This window comes from Hyperolius riggenbachi, chromosome 9 (genome assembly GCF_040937935.1).
Source record: "Hyperolius riggenbachi isolate aHypRig1 chromosome 9, aHypRig1.pri, whole genome shotgun sequence".
NCBI lineage: Eukaryota > Metazoa > Chordata > Amphibia > Anura > Hyperoliidae > Hyperolius > Hyperolius riggenbachi.
The window spans coordinates 105,487,929-105,513,340 of NC_090654.1; the positions used below are offsets into that span (position 1 = coordinate 105,487,929).

A 25,412-nucleotide genomic window follows, 5' to 3' on the forward strand; every position below is an offset into this window, starting at 1 on the left:
TGATGGGGTGGTCTCACATCATGGATGTACAGATGATAAATCTGCAGAAACAGTGTGATGCCGTCACGTGAATATGACCAAAATCTGAGGGATGCCATGAAGAATGAAAAAAAGTTCTAAAAGCAAAAAGGGGTCCAACTAAGTACAAGGAAGACGTAACTACTATATTAAAACAAACACTACGCCACATATATAATGCAGAAACTATTACCCCAGATGTCAAATGCAGAAACCATTACTCACAATGTCAAAATCAGAAACATTAACCCCAAGTGTCAAATGTAGAAATCGTTACCACACATGTGAAATGCAGAAACATTTACCACAACTGTCAAATGCAGAAAAAGTTACCACACATGTGGAATTCAGAAACGTTTACCCCAAATGTCAAATGCAGAAACCATTACCACACATGTGAACTGTAGAAACAGTTACACCACATACTGCAAATGTAGAAACAGTTATCAGAGATGTAAAATGAAGAAATAATTACCACGGATGTGAAATACAGAAACCGTGACCACAAATGTGAAATGCAAAGAACATTACGCTATATATTAAATACAGACACCATTACCACAGATGTAAAATGCAGAAAATGTAACCATAGATATAAAATGAAGAAAACGTTACCTCCAACACATGTGAAGTGCACATATTACTCCACATATATGGAATACAGAAAATGTTACCTCAGACATAACTGCACGTTCCCTCTGCTGGATGCTGGTGGGGTTAGATGGATAAATGCTGGGTGCAGGTGGAGTGGGAGGCAGGAAGGAATAAACACTTGGTGGAGGTGGAGTGGGATAGAAGAAAGTATAACTACTGGGTGCTGGTGGGGTGGGAGGAAGGGATACATGGTGGCTGTTGGTGGGGTGGGGGGAAGAAGAGATAAATGCTGGTAGCTGGTGGGGGTGGGTGGAAAATGCTGCAGTGGTGGGTTGGAAATGCCGGTTGCTGGTGGCTGGTGGGGTGGGAGGGTGGCAAATGTGGGTAGTTGGTGGGGTGGGAGGGTCGACTATTACCCAGCTTGTGCCTAGTGGAGTGGGAGCATTGGCTATTACCCTGGAGGCTGGTGGGGTGGGGGTGGGGGGGGGGGGGGTGAGCTATTACCCAGTTCGTGCTTGGTGGGGTGGGAGGGTGATTGTGCAACTCAGCTTGGGGCCCCTCACCTCAGGGCCCCCCTCCTGTCACTGTGCCTCCCCTTAAGGGTTAGAAAGCTTCAAAACTCACCAAGCTCCATCTCTATCTGAAGCTAGAGTGCCACCCAACATGTCTATGCTGTCTCCTCTGCAATGCCTTTGTTCAGGCCAAGCAATCCTGAAGAAAGGCTGTTATTCACTTAAAACAGCAGGGCTGTCTCTGCACAGCAGATCTATCTGTCCTTTTATTGGGTTTTAAGGATCTTGAAATTAAGAGCTATGTTTAAATAAAAGCTTAATTACATTTTTTTCAGGCGGTGGCGACCCTTCCTGGATGTTTGTAATTGCTGTCCTAAAGGTACTTAAGGACAGAAAAGGTTTAGGCACTCAGCTCTTTTTGGTTGTTTGACCACTGCATGGGTGCAGATCTCCTTCTTTTGATATCAGTGGGGTTTTACTGTGCGTCTTATACTATCTCACAGATAGATGTGAGAAATGTCTGGCCATAAAAGGACCAGAGCCACAATGTCCTGGAATGGTTAAACCATTACTTTAAGAGGGTCCATAATGATAAATAGTATATCCATTTTAACCTTAATTATGACCTAAAGAGAGCAGAAAATCCATCACTATCCAGTTTAATTTTGAGTTAATGCAAACAGACGCAAAATTGTGATGCTAAGAAACATTAGTTGCAGATGCATACATTAATACTTAGCTTGACTAAAGTGCTGAGGTCTGGAGAGTGGCGGTGAGTCTTGAGTCAAGCTAAGCCTCACTTTGATTCCTTACTAACCTTAATTATTCTGGCTTCATCTTCAGAAACAGTCATATCTATGAATTGCTTTATATTGCCATGTAATCTTGCCCCTCCCCCCATGATGTTTAGCGTAGACCATGATGTCATGCAGCCTTTTCTTCCAGAAAACTCTGGGAGAATATGTGACCTTCCTGCTAACTTTACAGAGGGAAGTAAAAAGTAACACATTGATTCACCTTGCCAGCAGTAAATATGTTGATATCTATGGAATGATGTAAGTTTTACTATGGGCAAACACTGGCTAAAAAATTGCAAATTAATACTATAAAAAGCAATATACTATTTTATTTATTAAAGCAGACCCAAACCAAACTTTTTTTTTAATTCAAAATATTTAGTTGCACCACTCTGACACATACAAAGATGAATAAACACTCCTTCAAGCCTATGAGCATTTCAATGCTTGCTTTTCACCCTTCTCTTTCCATAACTAGGATTATACTGGGGGCAGCCATTAGCAATTCCTCCTTTGCTGGACACCATCTACTCCACCAGTTTGCCGGATTATTTGCCGGCAATATGAAAGGAAGGGAGGGGCTTCTCCAATAAATGTAAAATATTTTATATTTGTCATCATGCAGCTGAAAAAAGGCTGCTATTTATTATTATAATTTAGAAAATAGATTTTATTTCTGAAATCTTGTATTTTTAGTTTGGGTCCACTTTAATCTGTGTATGGTAAAGTCCCTCTTTAAATTGAGACTATGAGGTCAATTCATAAAGCATTCCCGCATGCGATAATGCTCAAAACAGCTGACTTTACCGACCACTTAGCAAAATGTCAATTCATAAAAGCCGTTTCCGCAAGGAAAGCTTACATTCCTGAGAAGTGCGGGAAATAATCGCCTTGTACGGTGATTATCTCAACACGTCACTAAATGTCAATTCATAAAGATTAGAGCAGGTGGTATTGGGATGGAGAATACTGCTTGCTTTGAAGAGGTGATAAGGGTGCGGATAAGAGCAAAGTTAATGGAGACAGATCTCCCAAGCAGCAGTGGTGAGAGCAGAACAAACAAGGCTTTCCAGAATACCCCAGGCTGTGTTTTTTTTAACCTCTTGGGTACCTGTTTTCATATGTTATTTACATCAGAAAGCCTGCATGTGTAACACTTCTTGAATTTCTTCTAAGCTGTGGAAATTAAATAGATTGTTTAGAAAGACTAATAGACAGATTCAGAGCAGATGCAGGGCAAAGAGAAGCAGTATAAAAAAATGCACATCTACAGGGAAATTGGGGATGCCTCTTTTATTGTAATGCTGTCTCTGCAGGGAGGAAATGAATCAACTCAGGCAGCTTCTCGTGTTACCGACAACAGCTTAGTTCGGGAAATAACCGAACTTCTATTGCAACTGTAAACATTTTTATGAATTATCACACCGAAGTCTAAAATAATGAATGTGGTATTTTCCCGCCCAGATTTTTTTACCGAACATACTTTTATGAATGATATCCTATTTTGAAGTTGATCAATGCAACTTGGATCAAAGAGCAAAGGGAGTTTTCATTTTCAGTTAATAAGTTCCATCTACAAAAATAAAAATAAATCTTATTTTTATAGCTCCAGTTTTGCGTCAGTAGATTTATGTCCACTTTAAATTCATATTTAGATACTTGTGAAACTTTGATCATTACTTACTGTAGTTGTGTCAAATAATGCAAAAGGAGTCTGACTTTTATTAGTCACTATTTGCTTTAGTATACTCTAAATTACATTTAAAAAATATTTTTATTTTGGATTTCCACTCTATCAGTGTTGGACTAAGTGGAGACATCCACCGGAAAGCTACACATTGCTTGGCAGTGAATAAGGTCTCTATCAGGAATGTTTTCTCAAATTTGTTTATATCTTCAGGTATAATGTTTAGGATACACATTTTAATGTCTAGGGTGGCCGGGGAGCCCATACGATCATGTAGAAAGTCCACTACCTGCTTCCAAAATGCCTCCACGGGGGGGCATTGCACATTTAAAAAATATTTAACTTACTTGATAGACAAATTAAAACGTACATAAATTAGTCCCAAGGGGCTTGATACTCATAATTAGCACAGTTATGGTAAACACAAGTAAACAACTACAGTCATAATGCCTCAGGGTATTGGTCTCTCCTGATTTTCTCATAGTAATTGACTTCTTTGAGATTTATAAATATTGAATCTTGAAGTGGCTACCTGAAGCACAAAGGATCTCATTTTTATTCTTGATTTTAAAGAGCCATTCAATCAGATGACAATCAGTTATTATTATTATTTATTGCATTTATAAAGTGCCAACATATTACGCAGAGCTGTACAATATATAGGGATACATACATGTACCAAGGGGTGACAAACAGAGAGGTAGCAAACTGTTATACAACATAACACAAGGTTATACATGCAATCAGGGTATAAAATGCGTTTACAGAGACCCAGCAAATGAAGTCTGGGTTGGTCTATGAGAAGGGTGTCATTGCTGGAGTAGCAAAATTAAGAAGGACACACTGAAAGGGAAGGGGGCCCTGCCAAGGCTTACAATCTAAAGCAGTTGCATTCTAATTACAGGTAAATCTAGGCTTGTGGAATTATGGCTTCCGCTTAAACACAAGAGGTAAATCCAGATGTCATATGATAATTACATATTTACAATAGCATTTTGCTTAGTCAATGATAAGGAACAGCAGTCAAGATAAGGGAAGTTTGGCTGTTGGTTGCACCTTTGCCTGCAGCTCCAGTTACAAATCCTCTACTACACTTTGAAAATTTCATTTGACTCCCTTGACAGGATAGGTAGCATCAGTATCCTCTCTGCAACCACATTTCAACTAGGACTTGGCTAGCTAAATTCAGAAAATTGCTTTTACTGTGAGTATTATGTTTTTGGTAGGGCAGAGGACCATTTTAGTAAGCACACAATTACTTTTTGCAATATGAGAGTCTTCATGATCATTATTATTTTAGTAAAAACTGGTATTTTTTGCAGAAAATATGGGTTCTTTTGTCCCATTAATTTCAATTAAGGACAATATACTGTGACTCTTTTCACTGTTGTGAAACTGCTTTTATTTTCAAACATGTATAGTCTTTGTCAAAACTATTGCAAAGCAAAAATGGCCATATTTCCTCATAAGTAATCACAATATGCTTACATCCCAGTTGCTAAGGCTTTCTACCCATACTGGGGTCCATGGCACCACTCATTTTTGAATTGGATTATATAGCTACTACTACAACTTAACTCCTTTTTTTTATACCTTGGTCATTATCCATAGCAACCACCATATTTTGGGAGAAACAAATGGAAGGTAAAACATTTTAAGTCCTCAAATCTCTCCAGGCTTATATAGGGTTATAGGTATAGGATTCCCCAAAACGTTTTATCAAGATCAGATGACCAATGCATAAGATGTTTAGCAGCTGCATCTACTTTGTTTTCTTATTCCATGGTGAATAAAATATAAGGATCTGTAGGCAATTTGCCATCATTAATGGTTGGTTATTAATGGACCACTACTGTGCAAAATGGTAAAAATTTAAAATACATGTAAACACATACAAATAAGAAGTAAGTAAAATGAGCCATAAATTACCTTTCTCCTATGTTGCTATAATGATCCGCTCAGCTGGCTGCACAGGCAGACAGCTGTTTGACCATTCCTTAAGTCTGTGGGATGCAGGTCTCTGGATAATAGACCTGTCTTTGCTTTGCAAGCTTCAGACCTGCTCTGCTGCTGAGGAATTTGCATATACTGATTATGCAAATTGCCTAGTCGCCTCCCTTGAAGGCTTGCAGCATAAATACCATGTGATCCCACAATCCTTTGCTGGTCATCATGGTTTGTTACTTCTATAACACTCCTAGAGTGTTAGCCTTGCCATTGTTTGCTAAAGATATTTTAGAGTATTCCTGGGGATTGCATTAGGCATCCCTCTAGTACAGTCAGGTTGTATAATTTGTGCTGCCTATTCTGTCCTGTCTTGTCTGTCGTGATTGCGCTGTCGCCAGCGGTGGTTGATAGCGAATCGCTCTGTCTTGTTCGGATCGCACTAGCCTCTAGCGGTAGCGGCTGTGGATCTCTATTCTTGGAGTGTAAGCTGGAGCAGCGGTTGCTACTGGCTACCTCATTTGTCTGTCGTGTCTGTTTGTGCTCATTTGTGTTACTTGTGGCTAGTTAGGGTGTGTCACTTCTAGCAATCGCCTTTCTCGCGATTGCATTCCTACTTTGTTTCTGCTGTCGTGTGTTCACCGTCGCGGGTTGGCAACTAGATTGGTGCACACACACACATTCTGTCCCTGTGCTCATTCTCATTGGCAATCGCATCTCTTGCGATTGCGTTCTCACTTGGTTTCCACTGTTGTGTGTTCGCCGTCGCTGGTTGTCGACTAGATTGGTGGACGTACATACATTTCTTCTCTGTGCTTATTCAGTCTTGTGTCGCTGTTAGCAATCGCCATCTCTTGCGATTGCTTTCCCATCTGGTCTTCACGGTTGTGTGTTCATCGTCGCTCTGGCGACTGGATTGGTGGACACACATACAACCTGTCTCTGTGCTCTCTCTCCTTAAGGGCTATCTTGCCCTGCATGGCTTCCCCTCGTACAATTCCTATCTGGCATCTGTGGCTGGGCAGAGGATCTGTTCCTCTGCACTCCACAGCTCCATCTGCCGGCAGGAATTCCCCTCTACAGGTGCATAGCACCATTGCTGGGTTCTCTCAGATTATACGCTTGTGGAGGATTTCCGCAGTGTCAGCGCGCATCCTGTGTGCTGACCACGGGAATAATTCCACAATCGTTACAGTATGACCAGCCAAACTGAAATTCCCAGTGTAGAGGGAATTTCCGATTTGTACGATTTTATCGAATATGGGTCCTGTATCTTTAAGAGGTTTAAGATACTGGACTCTGAGACCAGAGATGATTTCATATCAGAATGTTCCAAATTCTTGGCAAATCCTGAATTTCAGGCCACCAACATTTCCACTTGGAGTGTTCAGATTGCTTACAATCTATTCCAAGGAGATCTGCTTGTGTGGGCTGCTGAGTATGCCAGACACAAGAATCTGAGACATAACCCTCGCAGGTTTCTTGCTCATTTGTTCTCTCGTAAGCTTGGAATTCCCATGCCACGCTATTTCTATGAGTTTTTTTCCTGCAGTGCAAGATGCTGATCAGATTGGTTTATGCAACACCTCTCAGTCTTTATCATATGCTAATGAGTTGGTGCTTGCAGGTCAGTCTGCTGATTCGGCTTTTCAGCCAAAAAATCCGTTGCCCATAGCAACTCAAATAAGGAAATTATTTCTGTCAAGTCTGAAATGTGTAAAACATTTGGGTGTGATGAATTCAGAGAGACTTCTCAGTCTCAGGGTTGGTTGCCCCAGGCTAAAGCATATGTGGAACCTATGATAGGCAGAATTATTTGGTATATTAAAGGTGTAAGAAAATCTATACATACTCCTGATCCCAATCTATATGAATCTTACTTTGATACAGGCTTGTTTGACCCCCCATTTGCTTAATTGGATATTGGGGCGTTGGTTGAGGAGCTTGAGTTTGATTGGAAGGCCTTTTGCGATTATTATATCGCAAAAAGCGAGGTCACTCTTAATGCTTGTGTTGACTCGGTGTACGCTTTGATTGGTTCTGATGAGTGTAACGAATGTTTTGTGGATCCGCTGATTTGTGTGTGGCAGACGATTTTGGATGAATGTGTGCAACCAACCAATTGACTCCAATAAAACGACACCATGGTCGGATGATTGTTCCTGTCTTTCTGGGGTAAAGCGAGTTTAGACACTGTGCGATCTGAAATGAATGGTTGTACTACGCTGGTGGACACCTGTGTGAACTCTGAAAGATTCTCTCCTGTTTCTGCAGATTGTGATCAACATAAATGTGTTAGTTTTGTCAAAGATATGTGGGGTCCCTTGTCAATTAAAAACAGATCTTTAAGACCTTCCATCTATGATTCTGCTATGGGGAAAATTCCTAAACTATGCAGCATAAAAAGTAAAATTAATGTGTTTAATAAAGTTTCTCCTGTTGTTGTCGCAACTTCTTCTGCATATGAATCGATGTCCCACTCTGTTCACACCTGTAAAGGCCGTTGCCTGATGACAGTTGCTCCAGTGTTTCTGTCCTGAACACCTTGCAGTCTGGTCCACAGATTGCGGACGTTTGCGTTAAGGAAGCGCCAGTTTTGCAACCTAAAGCGATCTTCGATTCGCAAATTTTGCGTTCTGACACCTCGGATTCGACATTGTTAGCTGAGTCTAAGGGTGAGACAGCGCTTTGGTTTTGCGAATCTGATACTGGGGAATTTTTGCCTTGTCCAGAGAAGATCTCTAGGAGCCTGCCCTGTTCCATGAATAAAAGCATGATGTACAGTCGCACTGACATTTGTGAGTCCCTTTCTTGCTCAGAGGCTGGTGCTGACTCTCCACCCTGTACTCTGGATGAGTCAGTATTGCCTTGCATAAAATCTCCTGCAGTGACCCTAGTGGCTCGTCTAGGTATTGCTACCATTCTCACCTGTTTTTCTGCCATTTTGGAATTGCAGTCTAGTTTAACTGCTATGCAGAATTCTGTGTGCAGTGGGATTGGAGTTAGGGAGTCAATGTGTGTTCCAGTAAATATTCCTGTGCATCCTGTTCATAAAGATAAAATTCAGTCTCAGCGGATTGTAGAACCATCCCTGGGACATTTGCTCTGTCCGCAAAATGTATCTGATGTTTTGCCCTGTAACATGGATAGTTCAGAATTCTTGATTTCTTTGTCAGAGAACTTGGGAAACGATGCTCCTGAGCTTTTGTCTGTTGTTCTGGAGGTCTCCGATTTGGTCCCAGAGGGTGCAGAACTTTTAGGAGGTGCCTCCTGTCCCGCAGGGTCACCTGAGGTGTTGCCCACTTCAGTAGGCATCGCTGCTATATTGACTACTTTTGCAGCTCTTGGGAAGCTTCAGTCATGCGTAGTCAATGATGAAGGTTGGTTGGATACCAGTACAGTCATGGAGATTTCTAAGTCTGAGTCCAAGACTTCTTTTGTAAGTCCAGTGCTTGTGATCACTACTCGTGATGATTCTCTGCCCGGTTTTGATCTTGTCGTGACGGACTCTGAGGTTGGCAATTCCTCGATGTGTCCTGAGGTTTCTCTTGTGCTAGTGTACCCCGATGTGCTCTGTGACCCAGAAAGCCCAAGTGTGTCTCGGTTGCCAGCATGCTCAGATGCTTCCTCAGTGGAGACATGTTCTGATATTGCCTGCCTGCTTGCATGCCCGGAAGTGGTCCCTGAAGGCCCTGACCTTGATGCTTGTCCTAGTAATCCTGAATCCGGAATTGTCATTGGTTCCATAGGGGTTCCTGGTAGTTCTCCATGCGAGCCTGGTGATCGTTCTGCCCTCTTGGGATCTCTGCGGAGCTTCAAAGTGTTCTGGTAGAAATGTTTACTGGTACCCTGGATGAGATCAACAGTGGCTTCTCAGTGGAAAGGGACACTTCAAATGGGTATTGTGGCAGGTTTGGTGCTTTTGGACGATCCCTGGAAGGTGGTGGGCATGGCTCGGAGGGTGTCGATAGGGTCTTCTCTGGCATTCACAGTGCTGATGGGTATTACGCTGAGACTTGTAGTACTGATGGGCATGTTTCGATGGCTTCTGCTTCTGATGAGGTCGGTTTCAGGGGAGAATTGACTCTGGAAGTGGGCCTAGTCGGGCTGTCCTGACCTTCATGAGTCTTCAGTCAGAGTTTTTTTGCGAATACCAGTTTTGAGAGACGTCTGGGAGCCTTCTCTAGATTGGGGGGGGGGTGTACTGTAATGATCCGCTCAGCACAGGCAGACAGCTGTTTGACCATTCCTTGACCATGTTTGACCAAATCAAATGCCGCAAAGTGACCTGTGAAATCCTAAAGGTACTCATTGGACTTTGGGCCCCTTAGCACAGTTAGAGTGCAAAAAAGTGCCACACATGTGGTATCGCCATACTCGGGAAAAGTTGGGGAAGGTGGGAAGTGGGGTCTCAGAGGCAATCAAACAATCACAGGACAATAAAAGTTGATCACGGGACAATCAAATACAATTACAGCACAATCGAATCCAATCACAGCACAATCAAATCTGATGCACTCGGAAGGTGATGAGGGGTGGGGGTGGGGGTGGGGGGGGGGGGGGTTGGGGTTGGTGGGAAGTGGGGTCGTAGAGGCAATCAAACAATCACAGGACAATCAAAGTTGATCACGGGATAATCAAATACAATTACAGCACAATCGAATCCATTCACAGCACAATCAAATCTGATGCACTCGGAAGGTGATGGGGGTAGGGGTGGGGGTGGTGGGGGGGTTGGGGTTGGTGGGAAGTGGGGTCTCAGAGGCAATCAAACAATCACGGGACAATCAAAGCCGATCATGGGACAATCAAATACAATTACAGCACAATCAAATCCAATCACAGCACAAGCAAATCTGATGCACTCGGAAGGTGGTGGTTGGAGGTGGTGGGGGGGAGGGTGAGGTTGGGGGTGGCGGGAAGTGGGGTCTCAGAGGCAATCAAACAATCACGGGACAATCGAAGCAGATCACGGGACAATCAAATACAATTGCAGTACAATCGAATACAATCACAGCACAGTCAAATACAATGCACTCGGAAGGTGATTGGGGGGGGGGTCTGAGGGCGATTTGAGGGGGTGGGGGGTTGATCAGGAGCCCGCACGGGGCAGACTGAGTCCTGATCTGATGAGAGGCAGACACAGGGGATTACTGATCGAAGATCAGTTAGTGATTGCTGGGGAGGACAGATGTAAGCAATGCGCAGGGGATGTAATCAGGAGGGGGGTCTGAGGGCAATCGAGGGTCTGGGCAGGTGATCGGTTGCCCCCGTGGGGCAGTTAGGGTCTGCTCTGATGGGTGGGGGTGCTGAGGGGTGATGGACAGGTGATAGACAGGTGATCAGAGGGGGATCAGAGGGTGATCAGGGGGTAAGCTACCTGTATACAGATGTATACAGTATACAGGGGGGTAGTCTGGCAATAGTCTGGCATGGGGTCTGGGGGTGATCTAAAGGTAGGGGGGAGATCAGGGGTGATTAGGAGGCAGTTAGGGACCTAATCTAGGGGATAGCGTTGATAGTTAGTGACAGGTGGGGGGGTGGGGGTTTTAGAGGGGTGCAAGGGTGCTGGCAGGGGTCTGCTGGGGTGATCAGGGGCGGGGTCTGAAGGCTGGGGTGGGAGATCAGGGGGGCTGTATGAAAAAAAAATGTGTGGTGTATACTCACTACTGCTTCCTCCTCGCTGGTGGTCTCTGGAACAATGAGACCACGAGGCGAGGAGGAAGCATGTATACAGCACTTTGTTTACCTAACCAAGTGCTTTATACACTGTAATGGGGCGAATTTCCATATTCCTCCGCCCTGGAGGAATCGATGACCGGGCTGGAGGCTAAATGCCCGGTCATCGATCCCCGGCGGAGGATCGCGTCACGGATGACGCGATCGCTCCGCCCATGCCCGTAAAAGGACCGCTGCCCTTGTGCGTGAGCTGGTCCTTAGGGCTTCCACTTTCCGACCGCCCCTGTGCAGTGGGCGGTCATTAAGTGGTTAAAGAGACTATGAAGTGAATAAAATTTGTTATTTGTACCCGCTAGTTTGTTTAACCCTCTGGGCGATACAATTATATCGCCCAGGAGGTGGCGCAGCACTATTTTTTTAATTTTTTTGTTTTTTAAATCATGTAGAGAGCCCAGGGCTCGCTACATGATAGCCGCAGCGCAGCGGCATCCCCCCACCCACTCCGATCGCCTTCGGCGATCAGAGTAAGCAGGAAATCCCGTTCAGAACGGGATTTCCTGCTGGGCTTCCCCGGTCGCCATGGCGACGGGGCGGGATGACGTCACCGACGTCTTGGACGTCGTGACGTCAGAGGGAGTCCCGATCCACCCCTCAGCACTGCCTGGCCTGATTGGCCAGGCTGCGCAAGGGGTCGGGGAGGGGGGGGCTGCGCGGCACGGCGAGCGGCGGCGGATCGGCGGCAAGCAGCGGCGATCGGAAGTTACACGCAGCTAGCAAAGTGCTAGCTGCGTGTAACAAAAAAAAAATTATGCAAATCGGCCCACCAGGGCCTGAGAAATCCTCCTGCGCGATATACCCCGAGCTCAGCTCGGGATTATCGCTCAGGAGGTTAAGGACTATAAAGAGAGGTGAAATGCTGCATTCCAGCGGCAAAGCAAGGGCTTTATACCCTCCAAATCCCGGGGCAAACATCCACGGCTTTCAAAGTCGGCGATTTTGCTGCCCGGGGAGGCAGAGCTTAGCGCTGTAGCTCTGCCTCTAATGAAGTCAATCACCGTGCAGATCTCTGCCTCTCCCCGCCCCTCTCTGTGAAGGAAGAGTGAGAGGGGCAGGGAGAGGTGGCGATCAGTGGCAATTGACTTCAGTAGAGGCAGAGCTAAAGCGCTAAGCTCTGCCGCTTTCCGGAGGCGTTCCACCAGATTTTCCCCCGGGGATTTGGGGGATATAAAGCCGTAATTTTGCCGCTGAAATGCAGCTTTTCACCTCTCCTTATAGTCCTTAAACAAACTAGCAGGTAAAAACAACAATTTTTATTCACTTCAGTCTCTCTTTAAATAATCAGGAGTTTCATGCATGTCTTATTCTAGATATTTTTGTACAGTATGCATTATGCCAGATAATATGTAATTTGTATGAACTTGAAAGTAATTATTTATTTTTGTTTTTGTTAGATATCTGTATTATGAATCATGGAACTAGTAAACAAAACACAAGTGAAAGAATTTATTCTACTGGCCTTCTCCACTTTCCAGCAGTTGCAGATCTTGCTTTTTATCATAATATTACTAATGTATACGATAAGCATCACTGGCAATTTTGCAATTATTATCCTTGTTAAAATAGGACCTTCACTCCACTCCCCAATGTATTTTTTCATCAGTGTATTTGCAGCTTTAGAAATTTCCTATGTGTCCACTGTTATTCCAAAACTTCTTGCCAACTTGATTGCGGCAGACAGAAAAATCACCTTTCTAAGCTGCTTTGTGCAGTTATGTGTGTTTACCACAATTGGAATTATAGAGAGCTGTATGCTTGCAGTCATGGCTTTTGACAGAGATTTAGCAATCAACCATCCCTTAAGATATCCCACAATTATGAACAATGTCATGTCTTTTGCTTTAGTGTTTATCCCTTTCATTTTCAGCTTTATTAATAGTTTAATTATTGCTATATTTACAGCCAGCATGAATTTCTGTGGACCCAATCAAATCAACCATTTTTTGTGTGACTTGGCACCAATTCAGGACTTGGCTTGCTCAAGTCCTTTAATCAGTATCCTGGTCACAAATATTGCTGCTGTTTTGGCAGGTTTGGCTCCTTTTATACTTTTAATAGGGTTCTACATTCACATAATCATAACCATCACAAGAATAAAAAGTGTAGAAGGTAAACACAAAGCTTTCTCCACTTGTTCCTCTCATCTGACTGTTGCCTGTCTCTTCTATGGTACAGTCATTATAGTCTACCTAAAGCCAAAGGGCGACCAATATGATAAGTTTCTTGCTCTTACGTACACTGTCATTGTTCCGATGTTAAATCCTTTTATTTATACTTTGAGAAACAAGGATGTGAAGGAAGCTTTCCATAAGTACATAATATTGAAGCTGAAAAGTTGTAAATGTGTGTGACATTCACAGTCTTTACAAAATAGTAAAGAAAAAAGAATTGTCTTTATTGTATAGTGTGATGACAACAAAGATAATGTGCAAACAGTTCAATAATACTTCATAATATATTTACTGAAGACTTTATAAGGAACATTGGGCCTGAGCCAAGAACCTATGGTATTATTGCCATGCACAGGCAGTGCACAGATATACTGCCAGGTACTAATGCCAAACAGAGTACTGCACATTGCGCAATTAGCGTAACTTGCAATACGTGGGTAACGTGAGCATTACTATGGTGATATGCATTATGATACTTATGTTACATGTGTTCCAATAGCAATGCTCATTTACCCATCCTGTGTTACCCGGCAATATTGCCTTTGGTTCATACATCAGGCCCATTATAACAATTCTAAAAAGGGGTGTACTTTCACCTGCTAAAGAGCCTTAGTTCTTTATGTTATAAACGGTTTTGTGAAATTCTTTCCCAGCTTTAAAGGGAACCTGTACTGAGTACAAGTATTTAAATTAAACAATTGAGGTAACTTCAAATGAACATTAAATAGTTACCTCGCTGTCAGTTTCTCTCAGAAGCTCACTATTTTATTCTGACAATAATAGCTTCCAGTTCTGACAACATTTTGTCAGAACTGAAATATATCAGTTGCTGTCAGTTATAGCTGAGTCGACAACTGATGTGCCAAGTAATGTTCATGTTTCCCTATGGCTCAAGTGGGTGATATTACAGTTTAACAGTGTGCTGCTGAACAGAAAGCTGTTATGGGGTAATGGCCATTTTCAAAATGGAGGACGGAGAATTCCCCTGATCACAGTGGACAAACAGGACGCGGGAGAGGAGAAAGAGATTGAGGAGTAGACTACACGGGAGGTAAGTATACCCTGTGTATGGTTATTTTGACTTTTACTTTTCAGTTCAGGTTTTCTTTAATGGGTTATGGCCTGTGGCAGAATGGGTTGACTAACCTATATCAAGTACTCTCATAGATGCACTGCATACCACTCTACATCTTCCCAAATGTCTGCCTTCACAACCTGAGCAGCATGCAGTGCAGTGGTGAAAGACATCAATAGAGGTAAGTTAACCCATCCTTCCATGGACCGTGCCCCCATACATGCTGAGACAGTTGCAGTTCCTGCTCATCCTTAGTTATGAATTCCACATGATTTCCATTTGAGATTCTGATCCACATTGAAATTACTGCCTAATGTCACTTCTGCACACCTGTTAGTACACCTTTATCCTATGAATCTCCTATTCAGCTATACTCACCTAAAGTAACCAGCGTTTGAAAATCAAGCATTTACAAAATCATGCATTGAAATACAAGACCAGCTCAGAATGTTGAGTGCCGATTTATATGGTGAACCTAATGCAAATCAAGTATAAAAATAACTGTCTTGCTTGTACCGTATTACATCATTTTTTTTAAGTCTGGAATTCTTTTTTTCAGTTTTATCAATTTTATTTGTGCCACAATTATTATAAAAAAGAGTCAAATAAAATGATATTCATTGTGTGGATCTTCACTTACTAATTTGACAAACATTAAAGTAAACCTCCGGATTAAAAATATATAATTAGCAGAACTGAAAAGGCTTGGTGTTTCTTTAACAGTTTCACAGCATCAGAACTTTGTTTTTCTTACAAAAGCATCATTTTTAGCTGCATTTTTAGCTAAGCTCCACCCATCAAAGCAAAGCATGATGGGATTTCCTATGTTGTTGTTAATGTTACCTAGCAACCTGGAGGGGTGATCAGCACACAGGACAGTTGGAACTGTGTCTCATTCTCCCTGTCAGCTCCTTTCAACCAAAAAGATGGCTGCCGTCTTGAAATCAAACATTTGTCTGTTCTTTTAAAACAGGGTGGGTAAGAGATTATATTACCTATCTATTTTAATTAACATAACTAATGTAACTTAATGACAGTATGTTTGTTTAGGCTGAAGTTCCTCTTTAATAACAGACAGCTTATTTTAGAATACTTCCATAGAATTTCCCCAATATTGTGCATTTGCCTGAAAGGTCTCAGGGGTAGCCCATCATAACTTGATCTAAATAAACTTCAAATGGTCTACGAAAGAAAGTGAGTTAAATATATCAGCTGGAAAGGGTTATAAAGCAATCTCCAAAACTTTGAGACTCCACATAAACCATAGTAACAGAGATCATCTCAAAATGGTTAAAAATGGTTAGCAAAATTACTACCAGAGTGCACAGAAACAAATAATCTGGGAAGTTACAATAGATCCAGACCAATATCTAAAAATGCAATTTTTCTTAACCCAATTAAAGTCACCCTTCACATTTATATTGGCAGAAGTACCCTTATCGAAAACAGTATCCATTGGAGAGTTGCAAGGAAGCATACCCTGCTAAGTAAGATGACTAAAAGTCTCATCTAACATTTGAGAATGCAAAGACAAGGAAAAAGTCTGGCACAATAGTTGTAATGGTGCATGATGCAAACAACACTGATGCAAATGTTGCAAGGGTTGAACATTGTGAGCAGCTGGTAGTATTCAAAACAAAGCAGTGCAGCGTCAAAAAATTGTATAGCATCAAAAATACCTTGATGGGTGCGTGGGCGCAAATGGGTGTGTGGCTTTACAACCGTTTTGCAAGGGAAATGCAAGCTTCTTCTGAGGCCAAGGTTGGCCTCAGAAAAAGGTTGCATTTCCCCTTGAGAAATGGTTGTAAGGCCATGCACCCATTTGCGCCCACAGATGCCTCCCCACCACCGAGGTATTTTTGATGCTGTACAATTTCTTGACGCTGCCCTGCTTTGTTTTCTATGCTGCCAGCTGCTCACAATGTTTAACCCTTGCAACATTTGAATCAGTGTTCTTTGCATCATGCACCATTAAAACTATTGTGCCAGACTTTTTCCTTGTCTTTGCATACTTCAGTGACTCTCACTCCTGATAGTCTTGAGCACATAGTTTCTCCTGGGTGTATGCACAGGCTACCAATTGTGTTCCACAAACAGTCTTTTCTGTACACAGCAGTACCGAGTGCCTGCCAACTATCTCTTACCAGTTGTTGCATCATCTAACATTTGCCAGAACATTAAAACATTGTGAATACAAAAAAACCTTGGGGATAATGTTCTGTGGCGTGATGATTTTGGAAGACATAGACTCCATAACATCTAATGCAAAGCTGTCAGAGCTTACCATTATAAACACATCATGTCTACAGTAAAACATAATAGTAGTAGTAACATTGTGCATGGATACTATGGTTGCTACTTTCGGGCTTTGGTGTCACAGCATAACTGAAAGAGGAAGCATAAATTCAACTCTCGACCTGAGAGAAGTGTGAATACAGATCTCTGGAGAAAAAAATACTTTTTGTTCCTCAGTCCGTGATCTTATGCTAGAGTGGCTTAATTAAAACAGTTCTGAAGAAAACATTAAGACAAAATTCCTTTACAACAAATCCACAGCCTGATTATTTCCTGTTACTGGAAACATGTGACTGAACTTCTATATGCCTAAGGTGGCACAACCAAATATTACATTTAGGGAGCAATTACTTTTTCAAATGGGGGATGTGAGTGTTGGTGAATCAATTTTTCAACAGATGTTGTACTTTGGTCACTAAAGTTGTCTTTTGTATTAATCAAGATTGGTTGTAGAGGAGGAACAATCAAGTGATATGGTCAAGAAAAAATAGAGGGAAACAGGAGGCACACATACTTTTCACATTACAGTAAATAGCAATTTTTTGTACCTTTTAACTTTCAGAATAGTGGAGGTACTCTGCGATAGTCCAAGGAATACCCAGACACCTCATGGTGACCAAGGATCACTGGAAGTTAAAGATGGACAAAATAAACCCAAAAAATCCCTTTATCAAAAAACACTGAGGATGACCAAATAGCCCAAACGTATGTATGTTGTATGTATGTATGTACGTATGTTGGATTGGCATGGCTCTAAAAAATGTATTATGTATAAACTCACTATATACTACACCAGTGGTTCTGGTAACTGTTACTGAAATGTAACTGTGTCACAACACAAAGTGTTCCCTCCTCCTGCAGAATTTACTCTGACTATGCATTGGTGCCAAGCTAGAGATCTATGATGTCCAGATTCTCATTCATTGCTTGTCATGCACTTTAGAAGTTAAATGGATCTCAAAGGACCCTGAGAATGCACCTAATGGCAACCAGTTAGGTTCCAGCAGCCAGCAATACGTAACCATACCTTTATATAAGCCCTGAGACAAAATCACAGTGTTTCTGTTCCACTACATAGCAATGACAAACCTTGCCTTTCATACCTTGTAGGCAACAATGGAACTTATTTTTATAGACTTAATGAATGAAGGTGTAAGCAGACCCTGTATGCCTTTGCTTTTGAAGACCAGAAGACCCATTTCTAGTCAATAGAATTACATACTGTTATGATTGCTTCTGCAGCATGTGCTGCTGGCTGCAGTTGTATTGCAGCCAAGCAGTTCTGATTTCTTTACATGCATTTGCTTGCATAGTTTTGCTTGCACTCACATTAAGTGTTGATTCCATCTGCAATAGCTCTGCAGTTCATGGCAGCTTGAGATGCTCTTGTGAATTCAAACATTGCCTGTTGCAGCTGAGCTGCAATTCCTTTCATGCAGGTTGCATAGTTTTGTCTGCCTTTTCCTTCTGTCAGCTTGTGACTGATTACCATTCACCTGTGTGGGAATTTGCATGTCCACTCCCATTTGATGACCTCAGTAAAAAGAGTTGCTTCCTGCTGTGCTCCCTGCCCATCATAGTTTCAATCTTAGCCTGTCTAAGCTGTTACCCTGGGGCCCCTGTTCTTGGTTCCTGTATACCCTGTGTGGATTGCACTGACTCCTGCGGAGGAGCAGTGAATCCTTACAGTCCTGTTCTTGCGAAGTAAGCCATCGCTGCGGTTGCGATTGGCTACTTTGTTCCAGTCTGTCTTGTTTGTGAACGCTTGCTGTCACTGAAGCAGTGACAATTAGTAAGCATTCTGTCTGTCTTGCCTTGTGGATTGCGCCATCTCCTGCGGAGGAGTAGCGAATCCTTCCAGTCCTGTTCCTGGAGATTAGTCGTATAGCTGTGGTTGCTATTGACTATCTCACTCTTGTGTGTTGTCTACGTATGAACGCTATCTGTTGCTGAGGCATTGACTGGATTAGCAAGCGTTCATTCCGTTTGTCTCAGTCCTTGTTTATGTGTGTCCTTCGGGATCGTAGTTAGTTCCTGATACGTGCATATATATTGGTTCACCAGTATATTTGTATCTCAGTTAGATTTGTTATTTTGCTAGTCATATATTGGTTCATTGCGAATATATACGCATACTAGCACGTTTGTTATTTTACATATTGCGTCGCGGATTATTGCATCTTAGTTAGTGTTGCGTCATATATTGGTTCATTGCCAATATATACGCATACTATCGCATTTGTTATTTTCCATATTGCGACGCGGATTACTGTATATATTTGTGTATTTCCTTTACTTGTTTCTGGCTCTGCCTTTGTCTTGCCTTGTAGATTGCGCCATCTCCTGTGGAGGAGCAGCGAATCCTTCCAGTCCTGTTCTTGCGAGGTAAGCCATTGCTGCGGTCGCGATTGGCTGCCTCGTTCCAGTCTGTCCTGTTTGTGAATGCTTGCTGTCACTGAGGAGTGACTAGATTAGCAAGCGTTCATTCTGTCAGACTGTTCTTTTCTCTCCGAGTTCTGGTTAAGAACGCTCAGTGCTGCTTTTGCGCTGAGCAACCTTTGTTAAGTGTTGTCGTGGTTGCTCGGAGCTATGCCTGCTCTGTGCGCCACATCTCCTGCTGGAGTCAGTCCTCTCCTCCACCAGTGCGTTCGCACTATACCCTGAGTTTTCATAGTTTTATGCCTTGCTTGCGTCTTGTGTGTGTGTCTCCTTTACGTCAGAGTGTGCATTGCGCGTTGACCGTGGAGGATATACCGCCAAGCGTTACACATACAGTATAAAACTACAGTATATCAAAGAATATACAAATATTTCTTAAGCATGCATAAACAATCCTACCATAGTCACAGCCTAATGCCCTACCATATTATTATTATGTATTTACATAGCACTGACATCTTCTGCAGCACTTTAAAGATTACATAGTCATGTCACTGGCTGCCCTCAGAGAAGCTCAAAATCTAATCCTACCATAGTCATATGCCCATCGCAGTCTAGGGCTAATTTTAGGGGAAAGCCAATTAAGTTATACAATACAATACAATACAATAACATTTGTAAAGCGCTTTTCTCCCATAGGACTCAAAGCGCATGTTATCTGCATGTTTGGGATGTGGGAGGAACTGGAGTGCCTGGCGGAAACCCATGCAGACATGGGGATAACAAACAAACTCCATGTAGATAGTGCCCTAGCTGGGATTTGAACCAGGACCCAGTGCTGCAATACAAGAGTGCTATCCACTATGGCACCATGCTGCCCACACATTCTAGCCACATTATGCTAGAAAAAGACAAACAAAATTATAGACATCATTAGTAGAAGGCTGTTAGTAGGCTGTTAGCACCATCAAAGGGAGACCACTGGCAAGTAGGTGTTTGTTTGTCCCCGGGGGGGGGGGGGGGGGGGCCTGGTCAAAAAAATTGCTATGGGACCCAGTGAGTTGTAGCTACACCCCTGAAACTACATACTAATCCTTAAACAAATTGACATACTACACAATATCAGGCTGTTGTGTTTTTGTTTTCTGTCTCTGCCCGATCTGTTATATCTATACATCTCTTTACACTGGTGTGTAATCCTGCCCTCCCAGTGATGCTTAGCATAGCCATGATGTCATGCAGCCTCTTTAGAGCACTCTGTGAGAGTGTGTGGTGTTCCTACTCACTTCACATAGGAAAAAAAAATTGCACAATCATTCCCCTTGCCAGCAGCAAAGCTGTTGATGTCTCTGATAAATTTAAGAATGTAAATTGGGATGAGAAAAGGTTTTACAATGGGCAAGGGCAAACACTGACTAAATAGTTTACAAATGAAAACTATAAAAAATAAGCAATTTTATTCAACATAAGTTTCTCTGCAAATTGAGATTATCTTGGAGTTGATCAGCGCAATTTAAATCCAAGTGCAAACGTAGTTTTCATTTGTAAAAAGAAAAGTGTCATCTACAAAATTAAAAATGTATTTTCTTTTTTTTAGATTCAGTTTGCAGTTACTATTTGCTTTAGTATACTGATTTATTTAGCTTTGAACATTACTTGATAGGAATATGCAAACTTACATAAATTAGTCCCAAGGGACTTGATACTCATCAATCCCATACTTATGGTAAACACAAGTAAACAACTACAGTCATAATGCCTCAGGGTATTGGTCCCTCCTGATTTTCTCATATTAATTGACTTCTTTGAGATTTATAAATATTGAATCTTGAAGTGCCTACCGGAGGCACTAAGGGTCTCATTTTTAACCTTGACTTTAAAGAGTCATTCAATCAGACAACAATCAGTTGCATTCTAATTACAGGTAAATCTAGGCTTTTGGGATTATGGCTTCCACTTAAACACAGCAGGTAAATTCATAAGACACTAATTACATATTTAGAATATAATTTTGCTAAAAAATAAAGGAACAGCAGTCAAGATAGGGAACGTTTTGGCTGTTGGTTGGACATTTGGCTGCAGCTCCAGTTACAAATCCTCTACACTTTAAACATTTCATTTGACTCCATTGACAGGACAGATAGCATCAATATCCTCTCTGCTACCACATTTCAACTAGGACTTGGCTAGTCATGAAATTGCTTTTACTAAGAGCAGTATACAGTATTTTTGGTAGAGGAACATTTTTGTAAGTAGTACACATTGCCTTTTGGAAATACGGGAATCTTCATGAACATTATTATTTTTGTAAAAAAAATAAATATTTTCAGGCATTTTTTGCATAAAATATGTCTTGTCATGTGCCATTAATGTCAATTAAAGGCAATATACTGTCACTCTTTTCAATGTTGTTAAAATGCTTTTATTTGCAAACATATGTAATCTTTGTAAAAATCTTTGCAAAGCAAAAATGACCATATTTCCTCAAAAATAATCATGACAAGCTCACATAGCAGTTTCTATGGTTTTCCACCCATAATGGAAAGACTGAAAAAGAGAGCCCGTGGGGTCTATGACCCTTCTAGGTTTTAGATTGGTTTATACACCTTATTTTTTGGGAAATAAGACACACTTTTTTCCCCACAAAAGTCAGTACATCTTATATACTGAAGGTCTGCCCAGGAATCCCCCTCACAAGCTCTTACCAATCCAGAGATGCGCGCCATTTCCTTCTGTCTGTCTCCGCTGCTGTATACAGACTATTTGAGTGCTGTTTACACTCATCCTGTATGGTCTCTATGCTTGACTGGTGCTAGCTGCACATGGCATCAGCATGTCGAGCGCACCTAGAGCACACCAGTGAACCTGGAAGTACGCAGTTAGATGGTGTAGTCAGTTTAGATGCGAGTGTAGTCAGTGTAGTTGTGAGTGTAGACAGTGTAGCTGGGAGTGTAGTGAAAGTAGCTGGGAGAGTAGTCAGTGTAGCTGTGAGTGAAGTCAGTGTAACTGAGAGTGTAGTCAGTGTAGATGTGAGTGTAGTGAGAGTAGCTGGGAGAGTAGTCAGTGTAGCTGTGAGTATAGTCAGCGTTGACCTGAGAGTAGCTGGGAGAGTGATCAGTGTAGCTGTGAGTGTAGAGACAGTAGCTGGGAGAGTAGTCATTGCCAATGGCAGTGTAGTCAGTGTAGAAAACAGTGTAGTGAGGGTAGCTGGGAGAGTAGTCAGTGTAGCTGGGAGTGTAGTCAGTGTAGCTGGGAATATAGTCAGTGTAGCTGTGAGTTTATTGAGAGTAACTGCAAGAGTAGTCAGTGTAGCAGGCAGTGCAGTCAGTGTAACTGGGTGAGAAGTCAGTGTAGCTGATCAGTGTAGCTAGGGCACAGACAGTTTGGGGGAAAAGGCCCATAAGATGCCCCCAGCACAATAGATGCACCAGGCTTAGTATTTTTCTTATTTTCCTGATTTTTGCTTTCTAAACCTAGGTGCGCATATATGCTGGAGCGTCTATAAAAATGCAGTATCTACTACTTCAACTTTATGCCGGTTTTATTTTTATATTAATTTTCCATAACAACCACCATATTTAGGGAGACTCAAATAAATGGAAGGTAAAATATTTGAAGCCCATATATCTCTCCAGGCTGTCTTAGGGTTGTTGTAAAATTCCAGAAATAGTTTTATCAAAATCAGATGACCTGTGAGTGAGATTTTAGTAGCTGTGTCTGCTTTGTTTTTTTATTTGCAGGGTCAATAAAATATGAGAATCTGTAAGCAGTTTGTCTTCATTAATGGCTATTAATTGATAAGGATTTTCATACATATCTTATTCTATATATTTGTGTACAGTATGCATTATGCCAGCATAGGTAATTTGTATGAACTTGAAAGTAATTATTTACATTCTTGTCTTTGTTAGATATCCGTATTATGAATCATGGAACTAGTAAACAAAACACAAGTAAAAGAATTTATTCTACTGGCCTTCTCCACTTTCCAGCAGTTAGATCTTGCTTTTTATCATAATATTATTAATGTATATGATAAGCATCACTGGTAATTTTGCAATTATTATCCTTGTAAAAATAGGACCTTCACTCCACTCACCAATGTATTTTTTCATCAGTGTATTTGCAGCTTTAGAAATTTCCTATGTGTCCACTGTTATTCCAAAACTTCTTGCCAACTTGATTGCGGCAGACAGAAAAATTTCCTTTCTTAGCTGCTTTGTGCAGTTATGTGTGTTTAATGCAATTGGAATTATAGAGCGCTGCATGCTTGCAGTCATGGCTTTTGATAGAGATTTAGCAATCAACCATCCCTTAAGATATCCCACAATTATGAACAATGTCATGTCTATTGCTTTAGTGTTTATCCCTTTCATGTTCAGCTTTATTATTATTTTAATTATTGCTATATCTACAGCCAGCATGAATTTCTGTGGACCCAATCAAATCAACCATTTTTTGTGTGACTTGGCACCAATTCAGGACTTGGCTTGCTCAAGTCCTTTAATCAGTATTATGGTCACTAACATTGCTGCTGTTTTAGCAGGTTTGGCGCCTTTCATACTTATAATAGGGTTCTACACTCACATAATCATAACCATCACAAGAATAAAAAGTGTAGAAGGTAAAAACAAAGCTTTCTCCACTTGTTCCTCTCATCTGACTGTTGCCTGTCTCTTCTATGGCTCCGTCATTATAGTCTACCTAAAGCCAAAGGGCGACCAATATGATAAGTTTCTTGCCCTTACTTACACTGTCAGTGTTCCGATGTTGAATCCTTTTATTTATACTTTGAGAAACAAGGATGTGAAGGAAGCTTTCCATAAGTACATAATAGTGAAGCTGACAAGTTGCAATTGTGTGTGACAAACTAGTAGAAGAAAGAATGGTCTTTATTGTATATTGTGATGACAACATGGATAAGGACAGAGCAAACAGTATAGAAATACTTCATAATACATTTACTGAAGTCTTTATAAGGAACATTGGGCATGATGCTTTAACTTACAATACTATTGCCATGCACAGGCAGCATACACCTTTATTACCAGTGCTAATACCAGCAGAGTACCGCATGATGCACAATTAAAGAGAGTCTGAAGCGAGAATAAATCTCGCTTCAGACCTCATTGCCCCTGCTAAAACGCCGCTACCCCGCGGCTTAACGGGGGAGCGCTTCCTGGTTGGGGCAGGGCTAACCGCCGCAGCCCTGCCCCACGCGCGTCTGTCATAGCGTATCTCCGCCTCTCCCCCGCCCCTCTCAGTCTTCCTTCACTGAGAGGGGCGGGGGAGAGGCGGCGATGCGCCGCTGACAGACGCGACTGGAGGCAGGGCTGCAGCCATTAGCCCTGCCTCCAGAAGGCAATAAATCATGACCAAATCTGCGACCAAGTGTTGCAGTGGTCGCTTTGGGGGTGAAGGGACCCCCGTTAAGCCGCGCTATAGCGGCGGTTTAGGAGGGGCACACATGCCCCTGCTAACTATGAGCTCTGAAGTGAGATTTATTCTCACTTCAGAGTCTCTTTAACATGACCTGTGATACATGGTAACGTGAGCATTGCTATGGTGACACACGTTATATTACTTGCTTAACGTGTTACCATTAGGAATGCTCATTCCGATTCCGTGGAACAGAAATTTTCACATTTCCGATCGGAAAGCACATTACTGCATCGGAATGTGGAACATGGAAATTAGAGTGCGAAACGCGGAATTCATCAGAAATTTTTGATATACCGATATAATTGGTAATTTTAAGCCAATCAGAAGACTTGGGATGAATAAACCAATCAGAAAATGAGGATTTGTATTGTGGTAAGCGATAGTGGAAATTTCTGTGGAAATCTGCCTCACTGATAGTCGGTAATTCCAAGCCAATTAGATGACTCGGAATCAATAAGCCAATCAGAGAATGAGGATTTGTAGTGCGGTAAGCGGTAGGCCGCATTTTCCACAGAAAACAGAAATCTGTGGAAATCAGAATACCGTCGGAATACTGCTAAATACCGTCGGAATACAATGGTAGCGGAAATCTGCATTGGTGGAAGGAGGAATTTTGACCATGCCTAGTTACCGTAGCAATGCTCGTGAACCGCAATATTACCATCAGTTCATCCATCAGGCCTATCATACCAGTCCTAAAAAGAGTGTATGTTCACCCACAAAATAACATTAATTCTTACTGTTATAAAAGGATGCTCAGGA

General features: G+C 42.0%; 1 protein-coding gene across 1 annotated transcript in view; it reads left to right on the plus strand.

The window, feature by feature from the left end:
* Positions 1 to 22,974, plus strand: part of LOC137533507 (olfactory receptor 6N1-like) — a 32,853-nt gene extending 9,879 nt beyond the window's left edge. The window contains exons 2-6 of the mRNA XM_068254883.1: positions 6,833 to 7,052; positions 7,105 to 7,179; positions 8,729 to 9,066; positions 19,160 to 19,214; positions 22,949 to 22,974. Coding sequence (XP_068110984.1) covers positions 6,833 to 7,052; positions 7,105 to 7,179; positions 8,729 to 9,066; positions 19,160 to 19,214; positions 22,949 to 22,974 — 714 coding nt within the window. The remainder of the gene's footprint in view (positions 1 to 6,832; positions 7,053 to 7,104; positions 7,180 to 8,728; positions 9,067 to 19,159; positions 19,215 to 22,948) is intronic.
* The last annotated feature ends 2,438 nt before the right edge of the window (positions 22,975 to 25,412 follow it).